Here is a 21,728-nt window from a genome sequence, read left to right as displayed (position 1 = left end):
TGTGGGGTGTAGGGGGGGTGTGGGGTGTGTAGGGGGGGTGTGGGGTGTAGGGGGGGTGTGGGGTGTAGGGGGGGTGTGGGGTGTAGGGGGGGTGTGGGGTGTAGAGGTGGGTGTGGGGTGTAGGGGGGGTGTGGGGTGTAGAGGTGGGTGTGGGGTGTAGAGGTGGGTGTGGGGTGTAGGGGGGGTGTGGGGTGTAGAGGTGGGTGTGGGGTGTGGGGGTGTGGGGTGTAGTGTGGGGTGTAGGGGGGGTGTGGGGTGTAGAGGTGGGTGTGGGGTGTGGGGGGTGTGGGGTGTAGGGTGTGGTGGGTGTGGGGGGGTGTGGGGTGTAGGGGGGGGGTGGGGTGTGGGGGGGGTGTGGGGTGTAGGGGGGTGTGGGGTGTAGAGGCGGGTGTGGGGTGTGGGGGGGTGTGGGGTGTAGGGGTGGTGGGGTGTAGAGGTGGGTGTGGGGTGTGGGGGGGTGTGGGGTGTAGAGGTGGGTGGGGGTGTGGGGGGGTGTAGGGTGTGAGGTGGGGGTGGGGGGTGTGGGGGGGTGTGGGGTGTAGAGGTGGGGTGTGGGGGTGTGGGGGGGGTGTGGGGGTGTAGGGGGGTGTGGGGTGTAGAGGCGGGTGTGGGGTGTGGGGGGGTGTGGGTGTGGGGGGGGTGTGGGGTGTAGAGGCGGGTGTGGGGTGTAGGGGGGGGTGTGGGGTGTAGAGGTGGGTGTGTGGGGGGGTGTGGGGTGTAGAGGCGGGTGTGGGGTGTGGGGGGTGTGGGGTGTAGAGGTGGGGTGTGGGGGGGTGTGGGGTGTAGGGGGTGTGGGGTGTAGAGGCGGGTGTGGGGTGTGAGAGGTGGGTGTGGGGTGTGGGGGGGGTGTGGGGTGTAGAGGTGGGTGTGGGGTGTGGGGGGGGTGTGGGTGTAGAGGTGGGTGTGGGGTGTAGAGGTGGGTGTGGGGTGTAGGGGGGGTGTGGGGGGGTGTAAGGGGGGGGTGTGGGGTGTAGAGGTGGGTGTGGGGTGTGGGGGGGTGTGGGGTGTAGAAGCGGGTGTGGGGTGTAGAGGTGGGTGTGGGGTGTGGGGGGGTGTGGGGTGTAGAGCGGGTGTGGGGTGTGGGGGGGTGTAGGGGGGGTGTGGGTGTAGAGGTGGGTGTGGGGGGTGGGGGGTGTAGGGTGTAGAGGGGGGTGTGGGGTGTGGGGGGGTGTGGGGTGTAGGGGGGGGTGGGGTGTGGGGGTGGTGTGGGGTGTAGGGGGGTGGGGTGTAGAGGCGGGTGTGGGGTGTGGGGGGGTGTGGGGTGTAAGGGGGGGTGTGGGGTGTAGAGGTGGGTGTGGGGTGTGGGGGGGTGTGGGGTGTAGGTGGGGGTGTGGGGTGTAGAGGTGAGGTGTGGGGGGGTGTGGGGTGTAGAGGCGGGTGTGGGGGGGGTGTGGGGTGTAGGGGGGGTGGGGTGTGGGGGGGTGTGGGGTGTGGGGGGGGTGTGGGGTGTGGGGATGTGTCGGCTGCCAGTGAGCAGATCCCCAATGTATCTGTGATTGCTCCATTTACAAAATAAACTCATCCAATTAGACACCTCCCACCATGCAGTCCCTGTTGTAATGCGGATCACCCAGAGAGTTGTAAATCTTTGGAATTCTCTATCCCAGAGGGTGTGGGTGCTCCATCATTGGATAGATTTGAGGATGTGGGATGGACAGAGCTCAGATTCCTCAGGGAATGGGGAGCAGATTGGGAGCTGAAACCCAAGATTAGCTATGATGGTATTGAATGGTGGAGCAGGCTCGATGGGCCGAATGGTCTTCTCCTGCTCCTATTTCTTAAGTTCTTCTGAACATAGAACGGGTTTCTGCACAGCAAGATCCCAGAAATGCCAGTGAGGTGAACAATTGGTTAAGTGGCGCTGACACGGGGGGTGGGATTCTCTGGCCGCACAAATCTCCAAGACCAGAAATTCCCGTCCAGGTTCCGACCTTCAAACGTTCCGCCAAATTCTCTGTCTTTCTCGCTACGATTCCCGCCAGGAGCTGGGGGGATGGGGGGAGAATTCTGGCCAATGGGCTGAGGCAATCTTGTTTTTGATGCTGTACTGAGCATCTGGATATCAGCCCAATCTCTGTAACCAGGGGTTAACACACAGGATGATTTAGTTACTAACTAATAGCTGTCCAGATAACTAGTTAACTCATTTAGCTCATGAGTTGTTATCCCACTAGTTAAAAACCTCCCTCTGCCCATCAAGAGCAGCTTTCATTGGAGGTGACTCCACCAGCGGGAACTCTCCTGCAGACTGGGATCACACTGAACAGATAATCAAGGATTTGAGTTAAATTTTATCTAAACACTGGAGCTCCTGATTCGCCAGCGATAACCGAGGCTGTGGAAGTCATGTCTCGGTGTGTTAATGCTGCCAACCAGTTGTGGGCTGAAGTTCCAGGGACCTCAGTTCAAACCTGAACCTCCCGTCCCAGTGGGTGCTGCACTGTCAGAGGTGACTTTTTTTTGGGGACAGGAGAGAAGCCACGACACTATTTTGAAGACGAACAGGGGAACATTCTCCCAGTTTTCCTGGCCAATCTTTATCCCTCAACCAATATCATTGTGGGAGCTTGCTGTGCACAAAATGACTGCCCTGCCTCCTTCCATACAATGGGCAACCAGACTTCAGACGTGCTTCACTCGGACAAGCTGAGATAATGGACGGTGCTATAGAAATGCAGCTTTCTGCATTGGTTTGTTAAATGATGGGCTTGGTTTAATATTGGGAGGTGGGGGGGAAGGAGAGGGAGGATGGGGTGGGCAGGAGGAGAGGGAGGATGGGGGCAGGAGGAGAGGGAGGATGGGGGGGCAGGAGGAGAGGGAGGATGGGGGGGCAGGAGGAGAGGGAGGATGGGGGGGCAGGAGGAGAGGGAGGATGGGGGGGCAGGAGGAGAGGGAGGATGGGGGGGCAGGAGGAGAGGGAGGATGGGGGGGCAGGAGGAGAGGGAGGATGGGGGGGCAGGAGGAGAGGGAGGATGGGGGGGCAGGAGGAGAGGGAGGATGGGGGGGCAGGAGGAGAGGGAGGATGGGGGGAGGAGGAGAGGGAGGATGGGGGGGAGGAGGAGAGGGAGGATGGGGGGGGGAGGAGGAGAGGGAGGATGGGGGGGGAGGAGGAGAGGGAGGATGGGGGGGGAGGAGGAGAGGGAGGATGGGGGGGGAGGAGGAGAGGGAGGATGGGGGGGGAGGAGGAGAGGGAGGATGGGGGGGGGAGGAGGAGAGGGAGGATGGGGGGGGGAGGAGGAGAGGGAGGATGGGGGGGGAGGAGGAGAGGGAGGATGGGGGGGAGGAGGAGAGGGAGGGTGGGGGGGGAGGAGGAGAGGGGAGGGTGGGGGGGGAGGAGGAGAGGGAGGGTGGGGGGGAGGAGGAGAGGGAGGATGGGGGGGTAGGAGAGGGAGGATGGGGGGGAGCAAGAGGTGTGGGGGAGGAGTGAGAGAGCGGGGAGAGTGGGGGGGGAGAGAGAACAGGGGGACAGAGAGAGCGGGGGGAGAGAGAGTGAGGGGAAGGGACAGAGAAGTGGGGGAGAGGGAGGGGGTGAAGGAGGAGGTAGAGAAAGGAGTGGGGAGGGAGGTGGAGGGAGGGGAAATGGAGTCTCTCAGAGAGGGTGAGGGAACAGGAATAACACCTTGAGGACTCTGTAGTTATCCTAAAGTCTCTCGGGATGGGGAGAGGGGTTCTGTCTCACGCTGGGTCCCCAACTGGAAATGACCATTTACAGATATCGGGAGAGAAAAAGACCACAAAATCACTGAGGGTGAAAACTGAGCAGCGGCTGTGAGATTTCATATCTGATCCAGAAGTGGGAGAGGAGAGAATGTGACCAGCAGACTGTGTAAACATGAGGGGTCTTTAATGGTGTTTGTGTAAGAAAGGACCTGATGTTTCAGAGTCAAGAATAAAATAAAAACCCTTCCATCCAGAATGTGTGACTGACCCGGGATTAAATTCTGTTTCCAATATTCCTGACAAAAAAAAATGCAAATACTGGAAAATTCTCCAATCTCAGAATCTGGAGGAATGAGTGAATCTGGTTTTTGACGCTGTACTGAGCATCTGGTTACCACATCTCTGTAACCAGGGGCTAAGCACAGGATGCTCTAGTTACTAATAACTATCCAGATAACTAGTTAACTGATTTAGCTCATGAGTTCTTATTCCACTCGTTAAAAACCTACGATGACCTCATAGTTATTAATCCTTCAAAGATCACAAAGAGAAAATAATTTTACACCAAGGCGCATTTCCCCCTGCTCAGAGAGTGCGATCAAAGGGCCAACATCAGAACAGTAAGCAGAAATTCCTCCCTTTTGGTGATTTGCTACAGGCTGAACACACACAGCAGAGAGGAGCTGTCACATCCCGTGTCCACCAAGTCTCTCCGATGGTGGACAACACCCCGGGATGCCCTGGTCACTTCCTGCTCACTGATCTGGACATTGGCCGTGACTGATTCTGCTGCAGTTGTGTTCAGTGTTAAAGGGGCAATGTCTTCTGGATTGTTTAGGCTACCTCTGCAAGGAGCTGTCACCTGTAAACGGCGTCAGTTCATTAAACCCCTCCACCCCCAACCCCTCCCAGAGAATCAACTTTAGCAATCCTACCCCCTTCCCCATGAAGACAGTGCCCCTTTAAATCGCACAGTAAGAGTAAACTACAAGACAAGGTAAGAGCACGCAAGAATCAATGAAGAAATCTGAAAATTGCAATTCTAGAAAGATTCACAGCATTCCAAGAAGAGAAATTCGATTAGCTTTGAGAAGACCAGGCAGATCTGTGATTCCGAGAGGGGTCAGTTTATCGATCATCTTCATTCAGAAAATCAACTAAATCTACATTGGAAAAGAAAGCAGCAAGTCACTCGAGCTTTCCAGGCAGACCCAGAGGGTGGAAGGAGTAGGAGCAGTGCGTCTAGACGTGATTCAGCGGTAACGGAATGAGTGTGGAGACACAGCCAGGAGGAGGTGGGACCACAGGCAAGACCCCAGGAGAGCAGGAGGCAAAGTGCAGAAGGTAAAAGAAATGAAAATGGAACCTTTGTGTCTGGTGGCGGCAGCAGGGGCTTTGGGAGAAGGGGCGGCTTGACTTTAGAAGTTGGAGACGGGCTTTTTTCCGAGGTGGAGAGTGCGAGGGGTGGTTGCTCCATCGGGTGTGAGACATCCCCAGGAGGTTGGTTAAAAGCAGTGTAAATGTTGGGATCATCCACCAGCTCCTCTCTTGTCTCGTGGACGTTGGGGTCACTTAAAAATTCTTCGGAAAACATGAAATCGCTGCCTGGTTGTTGGCTGATTTGGCTAATGGTGGATTCCAGTTCTCTGATGGTCTCCTCAAGGCTATCCATCCTCTTGTAGGCGCTGTTTTTGATTTCCTCTGTTCTGGTGAAAGTTGTGCTTGTGTTTTGTGTTTTTGATGACCTGCTCTTCTCAATCTGGTTAATCTGGTATTTCTTCACTTCCATCTGCTTTTTACCTGTTACTTTGTCAATCTTTTCCTCCTCTTCGTAAATAACCACTTGCAAGGTTTTCCTTCCAGTTTTAGTTCCCGATTCGATAGCTTTCGTCAATGCATTCAGCTGCTGCTTGGGGAGCTGAATCTTAACCCTGTTCGAATTTCCACTTTTTTGATCTGTTGTCTCGGGAGATGTAACATCGGGAATGGAAGTTAAAGGTTTCTCGTCTGAAATTACTTCATCAAATTTCACATCCCTTCCTGATGGATTTACAGATGTCTGATTATTTGATTCTGAGTCAGAAGGCACAACAATTCCATCAGAAACAGAGGAAAGTGTCAAAGCTTCTTCTTGCTGCTCCAATGGGATTGAAGGTGTTTGTGTTTCCTGATTGGAGTCTTTCTCTTCCATTGCTGTTTGGAATTCTTCATCATACTCTTCGAACACGGTGGACAGCCTCTTGTAAGCTGTCCTGATGTCCATGGGTTCCTCAAATATAACAACAACTGGCTTCTCATCCAAGGAGATGATTGGTCCTTTCTCCTCAGCTTGAGCTTGGATTGGATCCTGTGGCAGGGAGCCTTCCGACATCACTTCCTTCCCTGAAGAAACATTCCAGGTCTGGATGTCCTCACCTTTCACAATGTCCTGAACCTCTCTCCGGGATAGCGCTTGGATCTGGTTTTCCGTTATCATAAAAGCCACATTTTCTTCAGCATCTCCAGCGCAGGCCACCACCTCCGTGCCATTGGTGGGATCCGATCCCAGTGTTGGAGAGCTTTCCGGGTCTTGGATTTCTTCTGCCTCAGACTTTTCCTGGTCTGGGGAAGGGGGTTGGGATCCTGCCTGGTTGGATTCTTCCAGGGATTTTTCAAGCAACATAAACTCTTCCACGACTATTGCAGATGGCACAAACTGCATCCAGCTGTCAGGACTGGACAGTGCCTGTTGACCCTGCGGAGGAAGAGAGTCCTGACTCCTTCCGGCAGCTTCTGTGTCCTCCAGCACTCTGTCCGCCTCCTCCTTGTGTGTGTTGGTTGATGCTGTTTCTTCAGCAACCTCAGACTCAATCATTTGATAAACATTAGGAGTACGGGAAGCAGATGTCGGCACGGTTTGAGGGAGCTGGAATAGGCTTGGGGAAGTTGGGACATCTATTTCCTACAGATGTAGATGTTGATAACACACAAGGAAATAAATTAATGATTAGTTACCAGTAATGACCCTCACAGCTGATGCAAGCTCCATTGTCAACCTTAATGGAAGGAATCTCAATGGTGATTAATGGAAACTTACAGAAATCTCCACAACCGTGTCATAAAAAATTGTGCACAACATACCAAAAATAGCTCAAAAATAAAGATAATTCAATATTTCTTGGGCCACCGCAGTGACACCAAATATTTTGATCTTTAACAATCTAACGGGCACTCAGGGGATAAATAAATCAGCGTCCAATGTTCTCACTGGAATTTCAGTGTTTAGTTGGAACTTTTTTTGAATTTTGCTCTTTTGTTGATTGAAAAATGTTCTGGTGGAACGTGGGGCTGATTGTAAATTAAATCTGATCGAGGAATGGGGGAGGGGGGATTGGGGAGAAGGGGGGATTTGGACAGTGGGGGAGATGGTGCAACAGTGGAGGGCAAATCAAACATCATGGTGGCGGGGGGGGGAGAGGGTGGTGGCGGGTGGGGTGGGGGGGGGGGGGGAGAGGGCGGTGGCGGGGGGTTTCTACACCTGTTCCTGTTCCCCCGACCCACATGCAGTGTTCTAAGAACAATTAACTTGACGGATCAAATCTTTGTACCTCACTTCACTGATGGGTTCCCTTGAGGATCAGGAAGATCAGTCAAATGTCACTCCTTAAAGAATACTTTCCTACGTTAAGGGTGCAGCCTGCTGTGCTGTCTGACTGATACAGACGCCTGGGATATGTCTGCGGAACTCCTGGGCCTGATTTTCCTGGGCCAGTTTTTATGGTATGATCAGCGTCATCCCGGGAAACAGCACAAAGAGGATCACACTGTTGAAATTGCAATTTGAATTTCATTAGTGAGTCCGGGACAGTATCGCCCAGTCTCGCTAATGTTCCCGAACCCACCGGGGGAGATTCCCACCAGCAGAGATTAAGCTCGTCCCCAGGAACGGGAACCAGGCCTGATGGCCTCATTGATGGGAACAGACACCATTGAGAGCCCCCTGGGAGGCTAGAGGTGGGGTGATGGCCTTTGGGCAGTGTCAGCCTGGCACTGCCTGCTGGGCACCCTGGCACTGCCTACTGGGTGGGGCTTGAGGGGTGTGTGGCCAGACTGGGATGGGCCAATTAGTGGTGGGGGAGGGGGGAACATTGCACAACAAACAATATAAAAGAGGGGGGGTGGTAATAGGAACTAGCCAGGGGGAGGGGGATGATGGGTGGGTGGGTGGGTGGGTGGGGAGGCTGGCAATGGGGAAGTCAATGTGTATGCACCAATCTCCCTGCTGAGAGATCGACGCGGAACAGTGGACCACTCAGCATTCCCTGAATCTCCCATTCCCCACCCACTGGGCACTTATTCCTTTGGGAAAGTCACCTCCTTGATGTGAAATATAAAAGCAAGTTGTTTTTATGAAAATTCCCCAGAAGATTCTAAATGTTTGCTTTTGCCTTGTTGTTGTTTATTTGGACGTGTGATTAATGTTTAAATTAGAAACTGTTTGATGTCAGAGGTTTGTAAGGATGGTTCTAATGTGCCTCCTCATCATAGAATCTACAGTGCAGAAGGAGGCCATTTGGCCCATCGAGCCTTCACCGATCATGGCCAGGTCCTATCCCACCCAGGCCCTATCCTCGTAACCCCATATATTTAACCTGCTAATCTCCCTGACACTAAATGGCAATTTAGCATGGCCAATCAACCTAACCCGCACACGTTTCGACTTTGGGAGGAAACCAGAGCACCCGGAGGAAACCCACGCAGACATGGGGAGAATGTGCAAACTCCACACAGACAGTGGCCCAAGCCCGGAATTGAACCCGGGTCCCTGGCACTGTGAGGCAGCAGTGCTGACCACTGTGCTGCCCTTGAGTCTCCTGCGGCAACGCTCCTGGTGACCTGGGTGTGACCGGCTCAGTATGAGACAGGATTAGTAACTGTGACTCCAATAAAAAGTGTTTCTGATACAAACTTTCACTAAAGGACGGGTGCCAACAGGTAAAACCACTTGGAATATAGTGTTCAATTCTGGTCACTGCACTATCAGAAGGATGTGGAGGCTTTGGAGAGGGTACAGAAAAGATTTACCAGGATGTTGCCTGGTATGGAGGGCGTTAGCTACGAGGAGAGGTTGGAGAAACTTGGTTTGGTCTCACTGGAACGATGGAGGTTGAGGGGTGACCTGATGAAAGTCTACAAGATTATGAGGGGCATGGACAGAGTGGACAGTCAGAAGCTTTTTCCCAGGGTGGAAGAGTCAATTACTGGGGGGGGCACAGGTTTAAGGTGCGAGGGGCAAGGTTCAAAGGAGGTGTACGAGGCAGATTTTTTACACAGAGAGTAGTGGGTGCCCGGAACTCGTTGCCGGGGGAGGTAGTGGAAGCGGATACGATAGTGAGTTTTAAGAGGCATCGGGGGTTTTAGTTCAGTCAGGCAGCAGGGTCAGTGCAGGCTCAGAGGGCCGAAGGGCCTGTTCCTGTGCTGGAACTTTCCTTGTTCAGGTGAAATTCCATTGACTGAAGGTGAAATATCCGTAATGAAGATTGAGCGGAGTGGAGAGTGTGATGATTAAGGAATCATTTTGAATTTTTAATATGAAGAATTGGTTTTATATCATTCTAATGCCCTGAGTTAATTTTCAATTAAGTGAGAGGATTAGAATTAATTGGCTGATTTGGAACAATTTCTATTAATCGCAATGAGATGGAAGGGGTTTTGCCGGGAGAACTTCTCACAATCCAATGATTTTTAAATCCGCTTCGTGCAGTGTGAGGGAACAGAGGAAAACCTTCTGTTTCTGAAGCTTACTCTGAAGATTCCTCTGCCTCATGGACAGAGGCAGCAATCTGAAATAGTGTTTGTTATGATAATAAAAAGTACGTTCGCTGCCCAAGCAGCCGCAGTTAATGTCCATGTGCACCAGTTATACCCGAAACAGTTTTGTTAGTTCATTCTCCCCGCACACACAGGTTCACCGGTTGTGTATGGTAACACTGCCCTCTCTGTCGAGGAGTTGTGGATAACATCAGTTCAGTAATGGCTGCCTGCAGTTCAGTGTGTGTTAGTTCCAGACACTACCCCAGTCAATCCAAACCATCGATATCCAACACCTTCACCTATCAATAACCCCAAATATTTCCGCCAATCCATGTCATATCCAACCCCACTTCATCACCGGGAACAGATCCCGTCTGGGTCATACACACAACATGTTTGGGAAATAATGTCCGCTAATCACAGGATGGATTTCCTGCTGTCCAGGTTTCATTTCCTGAGGCAGCGCATGCTCAAAATTTCCCGCGTTCCGATTAGCTGCTGTTCCAGTGTCAATCCTTTCATTGGCAGTGTGACTAGCTGAAGAAAACAGCACCTAAAGCCAGGGAAGCTGGGGAAAATCGCTCACATTTCTAAGCTCCCTTATTACTTACCAATAAAGTGCCCTGATTAACAGGAAGGATACTCTGCAAGGTGCTTGGGTCTTTGGCATTTGGGATGCTCTCTGAACTCTGATGGGGCTCGTTTGCAGATTATTGGATTGGCTTGGCACTCAATATCAGCCAGTTTACTCCCAGATACAAACTACAGGTTACACTGGCAGCAAATCTCAGAGTGATTCACTCTCTCCTGGCTGTGGTGATGAGACCAGTTGTGACCCATCTCTGTTCAGGAGCATCCATTTAGAACAAACGGATTATTTACTCTGGGCTCTCTTGTTCTGTAGGGATCAGACTGTGAACTTCAGGTTTCTCTTCCCTCCCACCTCACCCACCCTCTCATCCCCCGAGCTCTCACCAACTCCCAGCACGGCAATGCATTGATTGTGAAATTCTCACCCTTGCCTGGCCTCTGCGTACCTCTGTAAAATCCTCCACCGCCCCCACCCCCCTCCCCCCGAAACCCGCATCCGTCCAATGCTGCCCTTTCTGCATCCCCATTTTCATGGCCTTGATTCTAAGTTTTGGAATTCGCTGCCTCTCTCTCCACCAGTAAAGATTCTTCCTTCAAACCTACCTCACCGAGCAAGCTTTAATCCTCAACCCCAGCATGTCCTCGCTTGGTTTGATGTTAAATTTTGTTTGATAATGTTCCTGAGAGGCACATTAAGGTGCTAAACAAATCCAAATTGTTGTGAGGGGCACCAGTTGATAAAGTGTCAGCTTTCTGCCCACCTCCCTCTGCGGAAACATTTATCACAACTCGACGCATGCCAGTCAGGCACCTGGCACTGATTTGCCCATGTGTAGGTGCCCAGACTGCGTTCTGTGTACAGATCGATGCAATATGTGGCCACACAGACAAGCTGTGGGAGGAAGATTTCCTACTTATACACATTTGTAGAGCTGAGAGTGAGATTAAACTACCTTCTTTTAATTAACAAAGACACCAGATGCCTTAGGATTTTCCAGAAGAATAACAGTGGAAGGATTCTTTAGGTTTCGGTATTTCAGATGGAGTGAATATTAATGCCACTACACCAGCTCTGGGGGGCGGGGCGGGGGGGGGGGGGGGGGGGTGCAGGGGGGAGGGACCGGAGACTTGTGTTTAATTCACAATTTAAACTCACAACTGAAACTGCAACAAAGTTTCTGGATTTTCAGAAGGCGTTTGACAAGGTGCCTCACAAGAGGTTATTGCAGAAGGTCGAGGGACATGGAGTTGGGGGTAGGGTGTTAGCGTGGATAGAGGACTGGTTGTCAAATAGGAGGCAGAGAGTGGGGGTCAACGGGTGCTATTCGGATTGGCGGATGGTGACTAGTGGAGTGCCCCAGGGGTCGGTGCTGGGGCCTCAGCTATTCACCATTTATATAGATGATCTGGAGGAGGGAACCGAGTGTAGGGTGTCGAAATTTGCTGATGACACCAAGATTGGGGGAACGGCAAATTGTGCGGAGGGTGTGGAGAGTCTGCAGAAGGATCTAGATAGGCTGGGCAATGGGCCAGGAAATGGCAAATGGAATTTAATGTTGGCAAGTGTGAGGTGGTCCACTTTGGTAGGAAGAATGGTAGGAAGGACTATTACTTATGTGGCAAAAAACTGCAGCAGGCGACGGTGCAGAGGGACCTCGGGGTCCTTGTGCATGAGTCGCAAAAACCCAGCTTGCAGGTGCAGCAGGTGGTCAGGGAGGCGAATGGGATGCTGGCCTTCATAGCGAGGGGGATTGAATATAAAAGTAGGGAGGTCTTGCTGCAGCTGTATAGGGCATTGGTGAGGCCGCAGCTGGAGTACTGTGTGCAGTTTTGGGCGCCGCACCTGCGCAAGGATATTTTGGCCCTGGAGGGAGTGCAGAGGAGGTTTACTAGGCTGATACCGGAGTTGAGGGGATTGAGCTATGAGGAGAGGCTGAATAAACTAGGCTTGTACTCGTTAGAGTTTAGAAGAATGAGGGGAGATCTCATTGAGACGTATAAGATGATGAATGGGATGGATAGGATAGAGGTGGAAAGACTCTTCCCGCTCAAAAAAGACAGTAGGACTAGGGGGCACAGCCTCAAGATAAAGGGGAGGCGGTTTAGAACGGAGTTGAGGAGGAACTTCTTCACTCAAAGGGTGGTGAATCTCTGGAATTCTCTGCCCGTTGAAGTGGTGGAGGCTGCCTCGCTAAATATTTTTAAGAAGCGGGTTGATGGGTTCTTGATAAGAGAGGGGATTAAGGGTTATGGGGAGAGGGCGGGAAAGTGGAACTGAGCCACAACAGATCAGCCATGATCTTATTGAATGGCGGGGCAGGCTCGAAGGGCTAGATGGCCTACTCCTGCTCCTATTTCTTATGTTCTTATGTTCTTATAAAGTCTCCCAGTAACTAAAGGGCAATTTAACCAAGTCCAGGAAAAGATCAGCCATGATCTTATTGAATGGCAGAGCAGGCTTGGGGGTGGGGGGCCAGAACTGCTCCTAATTCCTATGTGAAAGCAGGATTATTCTTCCCCCACAGTTCCACACAAATCCCAGTCAGTGGTCTGGGTCTCCGGGTGTAACTTATGGGAGTGGGAGGATTTTTTCATCGTGTCTGTTCCAGTTGGCAAGACGTGATGTTGCTGGGATGAATTTAATGCAGGGACGGTGCCACCCCCAGGGGAGATTATTAAGCTCAGGAAAATCCTTTTTTTAATTCATTCCAGGGACACGGGCATTTCTGGCTAACCAGAGTTTATTGCCCATCTCTAGTTGGGCTTAGAGTCAATCACATTGCTGTGGCTCTGGAGCCAAACCCAGGTAAGGACGGTAAGATTTCCTTCTCTAAAGGACATTAGTGAACCAGATGGGTTTTTCTGACAATTGACAATGGTTCACGGTCATCAGATTCTTAATCTCAGATACTTTTTATTGAATTCAAATTCTACCAGCTGCTGTGGTGGGATTCGAACCTGGGTCCCATTAGCTGAGGTTCTGGATTAGTAGTGACAATACCACTAAGCCATTCCCTCTCCTCAGTGGCTGATTCCAGCAGCCCCAGTGTAATCCTAAGCCAATCAGCCAATTAACTGCCTGATGTCAGGATCCCATCCCTTTAAAAGGTGGAGCTCCCCACCCACAGGAGCTGCTGCCCAATCAGAGGACTGGCAGCTCTTCAAGCCCAGCAGCGCCCCTGGGAGTGGAGGTTATTGCTGGTACTGCAGCCACCAGGAGCAGCTGGGATGGAAGGGATTGGGGTCAAGCTCACTAGGTCCAGTCACACATTCGTCCAGCAAGAAGGGTGGCATGAGTGGCGAGGGCAAGAGGGTGTTCCCGCAGGGCAGTCACTGTGCGCCATGGAGTTTCTGATCAGGCGGAACCATCTGCCCCCCACAACCCACCCCACCCCCCAAGCGGTCGCCTTCTTTCACTGGGTGGTTTTCAGTGTGGCAGATAAATCCCTGCACTGGCAGAATGTGGCTTGTTGGCTGCGATGCCATGCCCCTCAGTAAATTGGACAGACGGGCAGGTGACAGGCACCCGACCTCCCTCCTGGCCCTCCCCTGCCGTCCAGCCTCTCCTGTGGGTTACATTCTATCCACTATCAGCAGCTAATTTTAAAAGTTGTCTCCCCAGGGTTTGCAGGTGATCACAAGGTGGTGATTGGCCCATCAAGTCCGCACCGACTCTCTGACAGAGTGTCCCACCCAGGGCCCTATCCCCATCACTCCATGTATTTACTCCACTAATTTTCCTAACCTACTGAGGGAGAATTTAGCACGGCCAATCCATCTAACCAGTGCGTCTTTCAGACTGTGGGAGGAAACTGGAACACCTGGAGGAAACCCACACAGATACGGGGAGAATGTGCAGACTCTGCACAGACAGTGAACCAAGCCGGGAATCGAACCTGGGTCCCTGGCGCTGTGAGGCAACAGTGCTAACCAATATGCTACCGTGCTGACAATGACACCCTCCGTCCTGCATTTTCACAGCTCATCACATCCGCAATTTGAACAACTCACAACCAGCCATCCCTAACATCGCTCCCCTCCTCCCATCGAGAAATTAATTTGCAATGGGGATGAGGAGAGTGTTAGCCATGATTGAATGGTGGAGTAGGATTGATGGGCCGAATGGCCTAATTCTGCTCCTATATCTTCTGAACTTATGACCCAGTATCAACACCTCCCTGCTCGCCATTGGGTCTGGGTCATTGGCACGTCTCTCAATCCCACCAATTGGCGGTCTGCCCCTAGCCTCACCCACAGGACTGGATGATTCAGTCTATCGAGAGAAATTGGAAAAGTCTTTGCTGATCAAAGAGAGGAGGCCACCATTACTGATACCATTAATCAAACTGTATTTCACTTAGTAACAAACACAACGTTACAAACTCTAATCCCACTGAACCCCAACAGGAGGCAAAGAAACTCCAGAATATCCCCGAAAGCAGTTAGTGTGGAGAGGATATATATCGAGGAAAGGGGAAGAGGTTTGTGCCAGAGTCTTGGCTAGAAAAGGAGAGGGTTGGTGAAGATTGTTGGGTGTATTGAACAGGCAGCAGAGGGACAGTCAGAAAGGACAGGGAACTGGGAGCCACCTCCATAAGCAACTCATCTGGTATCTTGTTGGCAGGGAAATGTGTGGCACATTGGCATGGCAACATGCTGTGCCATCAAGCAGCAAGGCTCATGCCCTCCAAGGTTTGAAGCTTTTAAAGTTTACTTATGGGTCATAAGTAGGCCTACATTAACACTGCAATGAAGTTACTGTGAAAATCCCCTAGTGGCCATACTCTGGCGCCTGTTCGGGTACACTGGGGGTGTTTTACCATGGCCAATACATCTAACCAGCACATCCTTTGGACTGTGGGAGAAAACCCATGCAGACATGGGGAGAATGTGCAGACTCCACGTCCCTGGCGTTGTGAGACAGCTGTGCTCACCACTGCTCATGCCCTCCATGTTTAACAGAGTGGGTTTCAATCGAACTTCAGTTCATTTGAAGAATGGGAACCTCGGAACAAGGAGGAAAAATGGAAAGGAAGTCAGTTTGAGCCAGTTTGTTGGTCAGTTAGAGATCACCATTAACTGACCTTTGGCAGTATAGTGCTCACCTGCATTACCGGGGCTTAGAGTAATATTAACCTAATAAAGAACAGAACCAGGGAAAAGGGGTCATAGAAATAAAGGAAGCATCAAACAACTAAATCTTCCCGGGATCTGCTGGTCAAAGATAATGTTTTATTAAGCTCTGAGCTAGAGGCTGGAATTCTCCAGCCGTTCACACTCCACTGCTGCTGAGAACAGGGAGTTTGACACTCAGCCAAATCTTCATTCATTGCAGCAGGACTGGAGAATCCCAGCAGCGGGCAAGGTCAGAGAACCCAGACCAGAATGTTTTGGCGCAGAATCTTTGCTCGTTAATCACTTCCAGCAGAGAGGATTTGACACCAAAGAGAATCGAGCATCCTGAAACTGAACTCACCATCCTTCTTAAACAGCGGGACTGGTGATTGAGAATGTGGCCAGTCAGGAAGGGGAGAGGCTTCTTATATTCAGGGTTAAGGACCTGTTGAGTCTAACATTCCTATCAGTGACCCACCCACACAGTGGAATGGACACTAATTGGAGATTTACATTATGACTGGGAAATGTAAACATTGCACCAGGTCTGATGGGCTGAATGGCCTATTCCCCTGGAATTCTCTCCACAGACCAGAGTTGGAGGTTCAACTTGGATTCCACTCTTTCCCTGATTGATCACTTGGAATCCAACCAATAGGAGGGATGTTACTGAGTGGCTCTGAGAGGGAGCGGCTCAGAGCCGGGAGCTTGGGGAGAGTGGGGAAGATTGTAGATATATCTCACCACGCGCTGCTGCTTGAATGCTGTGGTGCCAGTCTTCAGACACGCACACTCCATCTCTCAGCTACTCCAACCCCGTGGCTTTGTAACAGGCTCCAGAATTGGTCGGCAGGAAGGGTTCTGTTTGCACAGATTGAATGGCTGCTGTGTCAGTGCCAACTTTACCATCAGAGAGTGCAGTCAGTCCAGAGGCTTTGGTGAAGGTTCGCAGTGAAGAGGCAAAAGAGGAAAAGAAGTGTGCAGGGGGTGCCAGCAGCAGTGGTTAGTCAGGGAAGTGGAAGCAGGCGAGGTAGAGAAGTGTTCAGAAGAAGTTTGAAGCCACAAGGCTTTACCTTCAGTCCTCTGGTTGGTAGGGTAACCCAACAAGACCTGGGGTCTGGAGTGGGGAAAGCAGGCATCCCCTGGTCACTTATTGTCTTTGAGTCTGTGAAAGACACAGCACTTCTCTGAAAAACCTGAGAGGACCAGAAATTGGGGAAAAAAGACATAAAAACCATTGTGTAAACAAATACCTCCTTCTGAAAGATACCAACGCCCCTCAATAAAAACCACAGACTCTCAAAACATGGGCAATCTGTAAATTGTGCAATGGGCGATTTTAAACTCAGTGAGCACAAGTTTCTATTTGTGTAGAATTATTGGAGCCCAGTACACGGACAAACACTTCAACTGGGACATCTCCAAAACGGCAGCCACAGGTACAAACTCAAGGCAGGCACGCGGACGGTAACGGGAATGTCATTTCCAGCTTCCCAGGGATTGGAGAGATATTGATGGGATTTCACCTGTTCTGCCCAGCACTGTTTGTTACCAGGGCAACCGGCTGAGGAAGCTCAGACTGGGGATTCCGCCAGACCGCTGCCCATTACTCTGAGCTGGGACGGACACATTGGGCAGAGCGATTCCAGTGTGGTGAGAAACACTCCTGGCACAAACGTCAGCACAGCCAGGGGTCAAACACCATGTCAATGCCTCCTGTGGGGACATTGCGTTTAAAGCCAGTCAGTGGCCTGATGTTATTTGACAGTCAGTCACCAGCCTGGACATTAACTCATGGTAACAATTCTCACTTTAAACCAGTTCTGAGCACAAAACAAACTTTACAGAGTCACTCAGCGAATGTTTTAATCCCGGCTGAGGATGTTAACTGGCCCAGTACAATGCAGATGTTTCTGTACTCACTCTGCCTCAGAACTACATCCAAAAAACACAAACCTCCAGTTCGGCCATGATTCTATCCTCTTCATCCTCATCATCACGAACAGCCGACGCTACAATCGGTGGGGGTGTTGATGGAGGTTTCGCCTCCGACATAGTCCTCCGCAGTTTGACATGGGGTTTTGGTCCATCAGTCTCATCAGAGTCAGCTTTCTAATGACAACAGAGAGGAGAATCCTTAGAATCAGAGAGTGCCTACAGTGCAGAAGGCCATTCGGCCCATCGAGTCTGCACCAACCACAATCCCACCCTGGCCCCATTCCTGTAACTCCCCCTGACACGAGGGTTAATTTAGCACGGCCAATCAACCTAACCCGCACATCTTTGGACTGTGGGGGGAAATTGGAGCACTCAGAGAAAACCCACACAGACACGAGGAGAATGCGCAGACTTCACACAGAGAGTGACCCGAGGCCAGAATTGAACCCGGGTCCCTGGCCTTAACAACTGAATTCTCATTCCACCAGTCCCATTCCTGGAAAATTTAGCTTCCATCTTGGTTATTACATTTCCCTACTTAGAAAGTTTGCCTTTAACTCAATGAATCATCCCAAAGTGTTTCAGGAGACTTTAATCTAACGGGACTTTCCACAGTGACTATATTCCTGAAGTAATGCACTGACAGCAAAACACCCGGGACATCCTGAGGTCAGGAAGGTCCAGTGGAAACACAGATTTGCTCCTTTCCTCTGGCTGGAAGCTGGGCGGATCCTGGAAGATACTGCACGATTCCTCTGAATCCCAATACAAGGAATCTGAGGGAATTTCCCAGGATGTTTAAGCTTCTGATGGACAATTCTGTCACTCCCTCTGAAAAGTATCCAATCCTGAGTTAAAGTCAGAAACCTTGGACTTGTTGCCCTGGATAATTAGTTTGGAAATGGTAGGCTGAATAAACCATATCTAACTCTTAAGCAACTTTACACCTGACCCTCCCTACCCCAACCCACCCCACCCCAACTTTCCCCACTCACGCACTCCCCAAGTCCCTCAGATCCCTGACTCTCACTTAGTGTTCCAATTCTCCATTGACCCTCCAAATACCCCCGACTCACCAAGACCCAACCTCACTACCATCGACCCTTTAACACATTTACCTCACTCATACCCCACTGGCACGCTGAAAGGTTATTTAATTCCAAAGCTTTTCACCGTGTTAGCGAATGAAGACTCACCAAAATACAACAGCTGGTGCCCTGAACAAGGATCTGGTTTCCCCCCAAGATCCTGCCCTACCAATTGGGATTCTGGAAAACAGGAATGCCCCACGTTCCTGAAGAAGCTGGTTTGGGATTCTGGGCCAGAAACGCGGAGCTCTGGCACTGCGCAAAAAAAACAGGAACAATCCGACCCCCTCCTTGGAAGATTCGCCTCTTCCGTCTTTCACAGCCATGTCTCAGAATGATGAGGACAGACTGGAATCTGTGACATTCCGGATAAATCACTGTCATTTACTGGAGCTCAGTAATACAAGGAAGAAGTTTTGACTCTGCCTCTCGTTAAGCTGTACCCAACCCTGTTCCCTAACTGCACATGGATGATGAGCATTTGTGATTACAAGACTGGACCAATAAGCTGGAGAGTTCAGCTAACAATCTGGAGATGATGAGTTCAAAATTGGGAAATTTAAATTTTAGTTCATTAAATAAAAGTGAATATTTTATAACAAAAAAACCAAGTGTGTTGGAAATGGAAACAACCAATTGTTGTAAAACCCATTGGGGTCACTCATGTCCTTTCACTGTGGGCAGTCTGGCTCAAACGTGACTCCAGACTCAGCAACATGTTTGACTCAGAATAACTCTTGGAACTGGCTGAACTTGGGAAATAGATACGGATGTTGTCAGGAAACATCCACATCCCACTTTAAATAGGTTTCAAAACAAACTGGGTTATACAATTTCTGCTCTTCCGAGAATGTTTCTCGGAAACATTGGGTGGGATTTTACACTCTCGCTCATCTTGAAACCATAAAATCCCGAGGGAGGTCACTGGACCTGTTCATGGACCGCCCCTCGCCTGCTCCGGTTCCCGTGGCGGGCAGGACAGAAAAATTCCAGCTAGTGATTTTTCCAGTTCTCATACACCAGGTGGGAGGAGTTACATAGAAACTAGAAACTGCAGTAGACCATTCAGCTCTTTGAACCTATCCCACCATTCACTTAGATCATGGCCGATCATCAAATTCAATATCCCGACTCCCCCTTTCCCCCCCATATCCCTTTAAATCCAAGAACTATATCTAATTCCTTCTTGAAACCAGACAATGTTTTGGCTTCAACTACATTCTGTGGGAGTGAATTCCACACACTCACCACTCTCTGGGTGAAGAAATTTCTCCTCACCTCAATCCTAAAAGGTTTATCCCTTATTCTCAGACTATGACTCCTAGTTCTGGACTCTCCCACCATTGGGAACATTCTTTCCGAATCTACCCTGTCTAACCCTGTTAGAATTTTATAAGTTTCTATGAGGTTCCCTCTCACTCTTCTAAACTCCAATCTGCTTCACAAATCCACGCAGAGCTGTAGGTTTTCCCTTCTGGTCCTATTGCGAAATGAACGGCCTTCACTGTCAGCTGGTCAGTGACAGGAAGGAGTCTTAGTATCGAGAGGATTCTGACACTTGATGGTCCCATTCAGAATAAAGACGCTGGTTGGATTTAAAATCCTTGACGAGAGTTTAGTGACACTAATCGGACACTAATAGAGATCAGACTCACTCAGTGGGACAACACTGAGGAAACAAAATGATCTGCCAGTCACATTTCAGTGTGATGCCCATTCACTGGGCGCTCGCTCCGATTGCGAATCCCATTCATCTCCAATCACCACACTGTCCACTCAGATCACAGCAATCCCAGAGACAGGCCATTCGGTCCAACAGATCTGTGCTGTGTTTAAACCCCTCACATCCCATCTGCCTTATCTCAATTTTTCAGTTTGTTTTTCCATCCCATTTCTCTCATCCACTTCATCAGCTTCCTTTAAAAGTTGTTAAACTATTTGCTAAGAAATTTCTCCTTATTTGCCGGCTGGATTCATGACTGAATCTTTGTCGATAGCCTCTTGCCCTTTAGAGAAACATTACCATCAGGAGAACTGTCTGCCAACCCACCTGTGTGGAGGATTTAGCTGCTTTCTAACTGGTCAGAAAGGTAGCTGCAATGACCCTTACCTTGAGACTTGCTTCTTTTTTATTGGTAACTATGACCTCCCCGGTCCTTCCTGTGGTCAGCCCGTGGGATGATGGGAAACTGCGTCGAGGAGGTGGTGGAGGGGGTGATTTGGAGGGTTTCTCTGTCCGGTATCTGTGCACTGTTAGCTCTTCTGCAAAACAAACTGACCTGTTAACTGGTTAACATCGGTTAACTGAGCTGTCAACTGGTTACTATCAGCTAACTGACCTGTTAACTGGTTACTATCAGCTAACTGATCCTGTTAACTGGTTAATGTCAGCTAACTGATCTGTTAAATGGTTAACATTAACTGATCTGTTAAATGGTGAACATTGATTAACTGAGCTGTTAAATGGTTAATACCAGTAACTGAGCTGTTAACTGGTTAATATCGACCATCATCTCATCCTCTGACAGGATTGAGAAGAATTTCCAATTTTGGCAAATCCAGAAACATCTGCCTTTCTGGAACTGGGACGGTTAGACACAGGAGGCCATTCGTCCCATCACTGTCTGTGCCAATACTCTGCAAGGGCAAATTAGCCAGGCCCACTTCCCCACTCTTTCCCCTTTCCTCTGCAATTTTTGTTCATTCAGTAATCACCTAAATCCCTCTTACATTTAAACATAGATACTAGAAGCAGGGGGGAGGCCATTTGGCCCTTCGAACCTGCTCTGTCATTTATCTTGATCGTGGCTGATCATCAAATTCAATGTCCTGATTCCCCCTTTCCCCCCCAATATCCCTTAATCCCTTTAGCCCCAAGAGCAATATCTAATTTCTTCTAGAAATTAGACAGTGATTTAGCCTCAACTACTTTCTGTGTTAGTGAAGTCCACACATTCACCACCCTCTGGGTGAAGAAATTTTTCCTCACCTCAGTTCTAAAAGGTTTACCCCTTATCCTCAAACAATGACCCCTAGTTCTAGACTCCCCCACCATTGGGAACATTCTTTCTGAATCTACCCTGTCTAACCCTGTTAGAATGTTATAAGTTTCTATGAGATCCCCTCTCACTCTTCTAAACTCCAGTGAGTATAATCCTAACTGATGTATTAACTGACAGACCTGCCATCCCAGGAATCCACCTGGTAAACTCCTGCCTCACTCCCTCTATTGCAAGGACATCATTCCTCAGATAAGGACACCAAAACTGCACACAATATCCAGGTGTGGCCTCACCAACACCCAGTACAATTGCAGTAGAATATTCCTCTCCCTACGACTGAGTTCAGTTCACTCGAGGTCTTGAGGCAGAATAGAGAGAAACTCTCCTCGATAGTAGTGGAAGGGTGAAGGAGCAAAGGAGACAGATTTCAGTCAGTTTTAGAATTTGCTCCTTAATGGACTCTGGTGCCTCACATCTTTTCACCAACTCTAGCCATTGGGTTGAGCTCTCACCTTGGAGACGAAAGGTCATGGGTTCAAGA

At 50.1% G+C, this 21,728-nt stretch overlaps 1 protein-coding gene across 10 annotated transcripts in view; it reads right to left on the bottom strand.

Annotated features, from left to right (window-relative positions):
• The window catches only part of srcin1a (SRC kinase signaling inhibitor 1a), a 411,921-nt gene that overhangs the window by 7,752 nt on the left and 382,441 nt on the right, over window positions 1-21,728 (bottom strand). For 9 of the 10 annotated variants that reach the window (XM_080213892.1, XM_080213893.1, XM_080213897.1 and 6 more), the window contains 4 exons: window positions 20,296-20,447; window positions 17,116-17,271; window positions 16,233-16,355; window positions 4,614-6,601 (listed from right to left, as the gene is read on the bottom strand). In XM_080213892.1, coding sequence (XP_080070018.1) covers window positions 4,814-6,601; window positions 16,233-16,355; window positions 17,116-17,271; window positions 20,296-20,447 — 2,219 coding nt within the window. In that variant the 3' untranslated portion in view covers window positions 4,614-4,813. Of the gene's footprint in view, window positions 1-4,613; window positions 6,602-16,232; window positions 16,356-17,115; window positions 17,272-20,295; window positions 20,448-21,728 lie in introns of those variants that run through there. The other variant, XM_080213891.1, reaches the window with a different exon arrangement.

This window comes from Carcharhinus amblyrhynchos, chromosome 27, assembly GCF_965287045.1.
Source record: "Carcharhinus amblyrhynchos chromosome 27, sCarAmb.v2.hapA, whole genome shotgun sequence".
Taxonomy (NCBI): domain Eukaryota; kingdom Metazoa; phylum Chordata; class Chondrichthyes; order Carcharhiniformes; family Carcharhinidae; genus Carcharhinus; species Carcharhinus amblyrhynchos.
The sequence above is the reverse complement of the archived record's forward strand: the minus strand, read 5'-3'. Positions and strand labels throughout refer to the sequence as shown.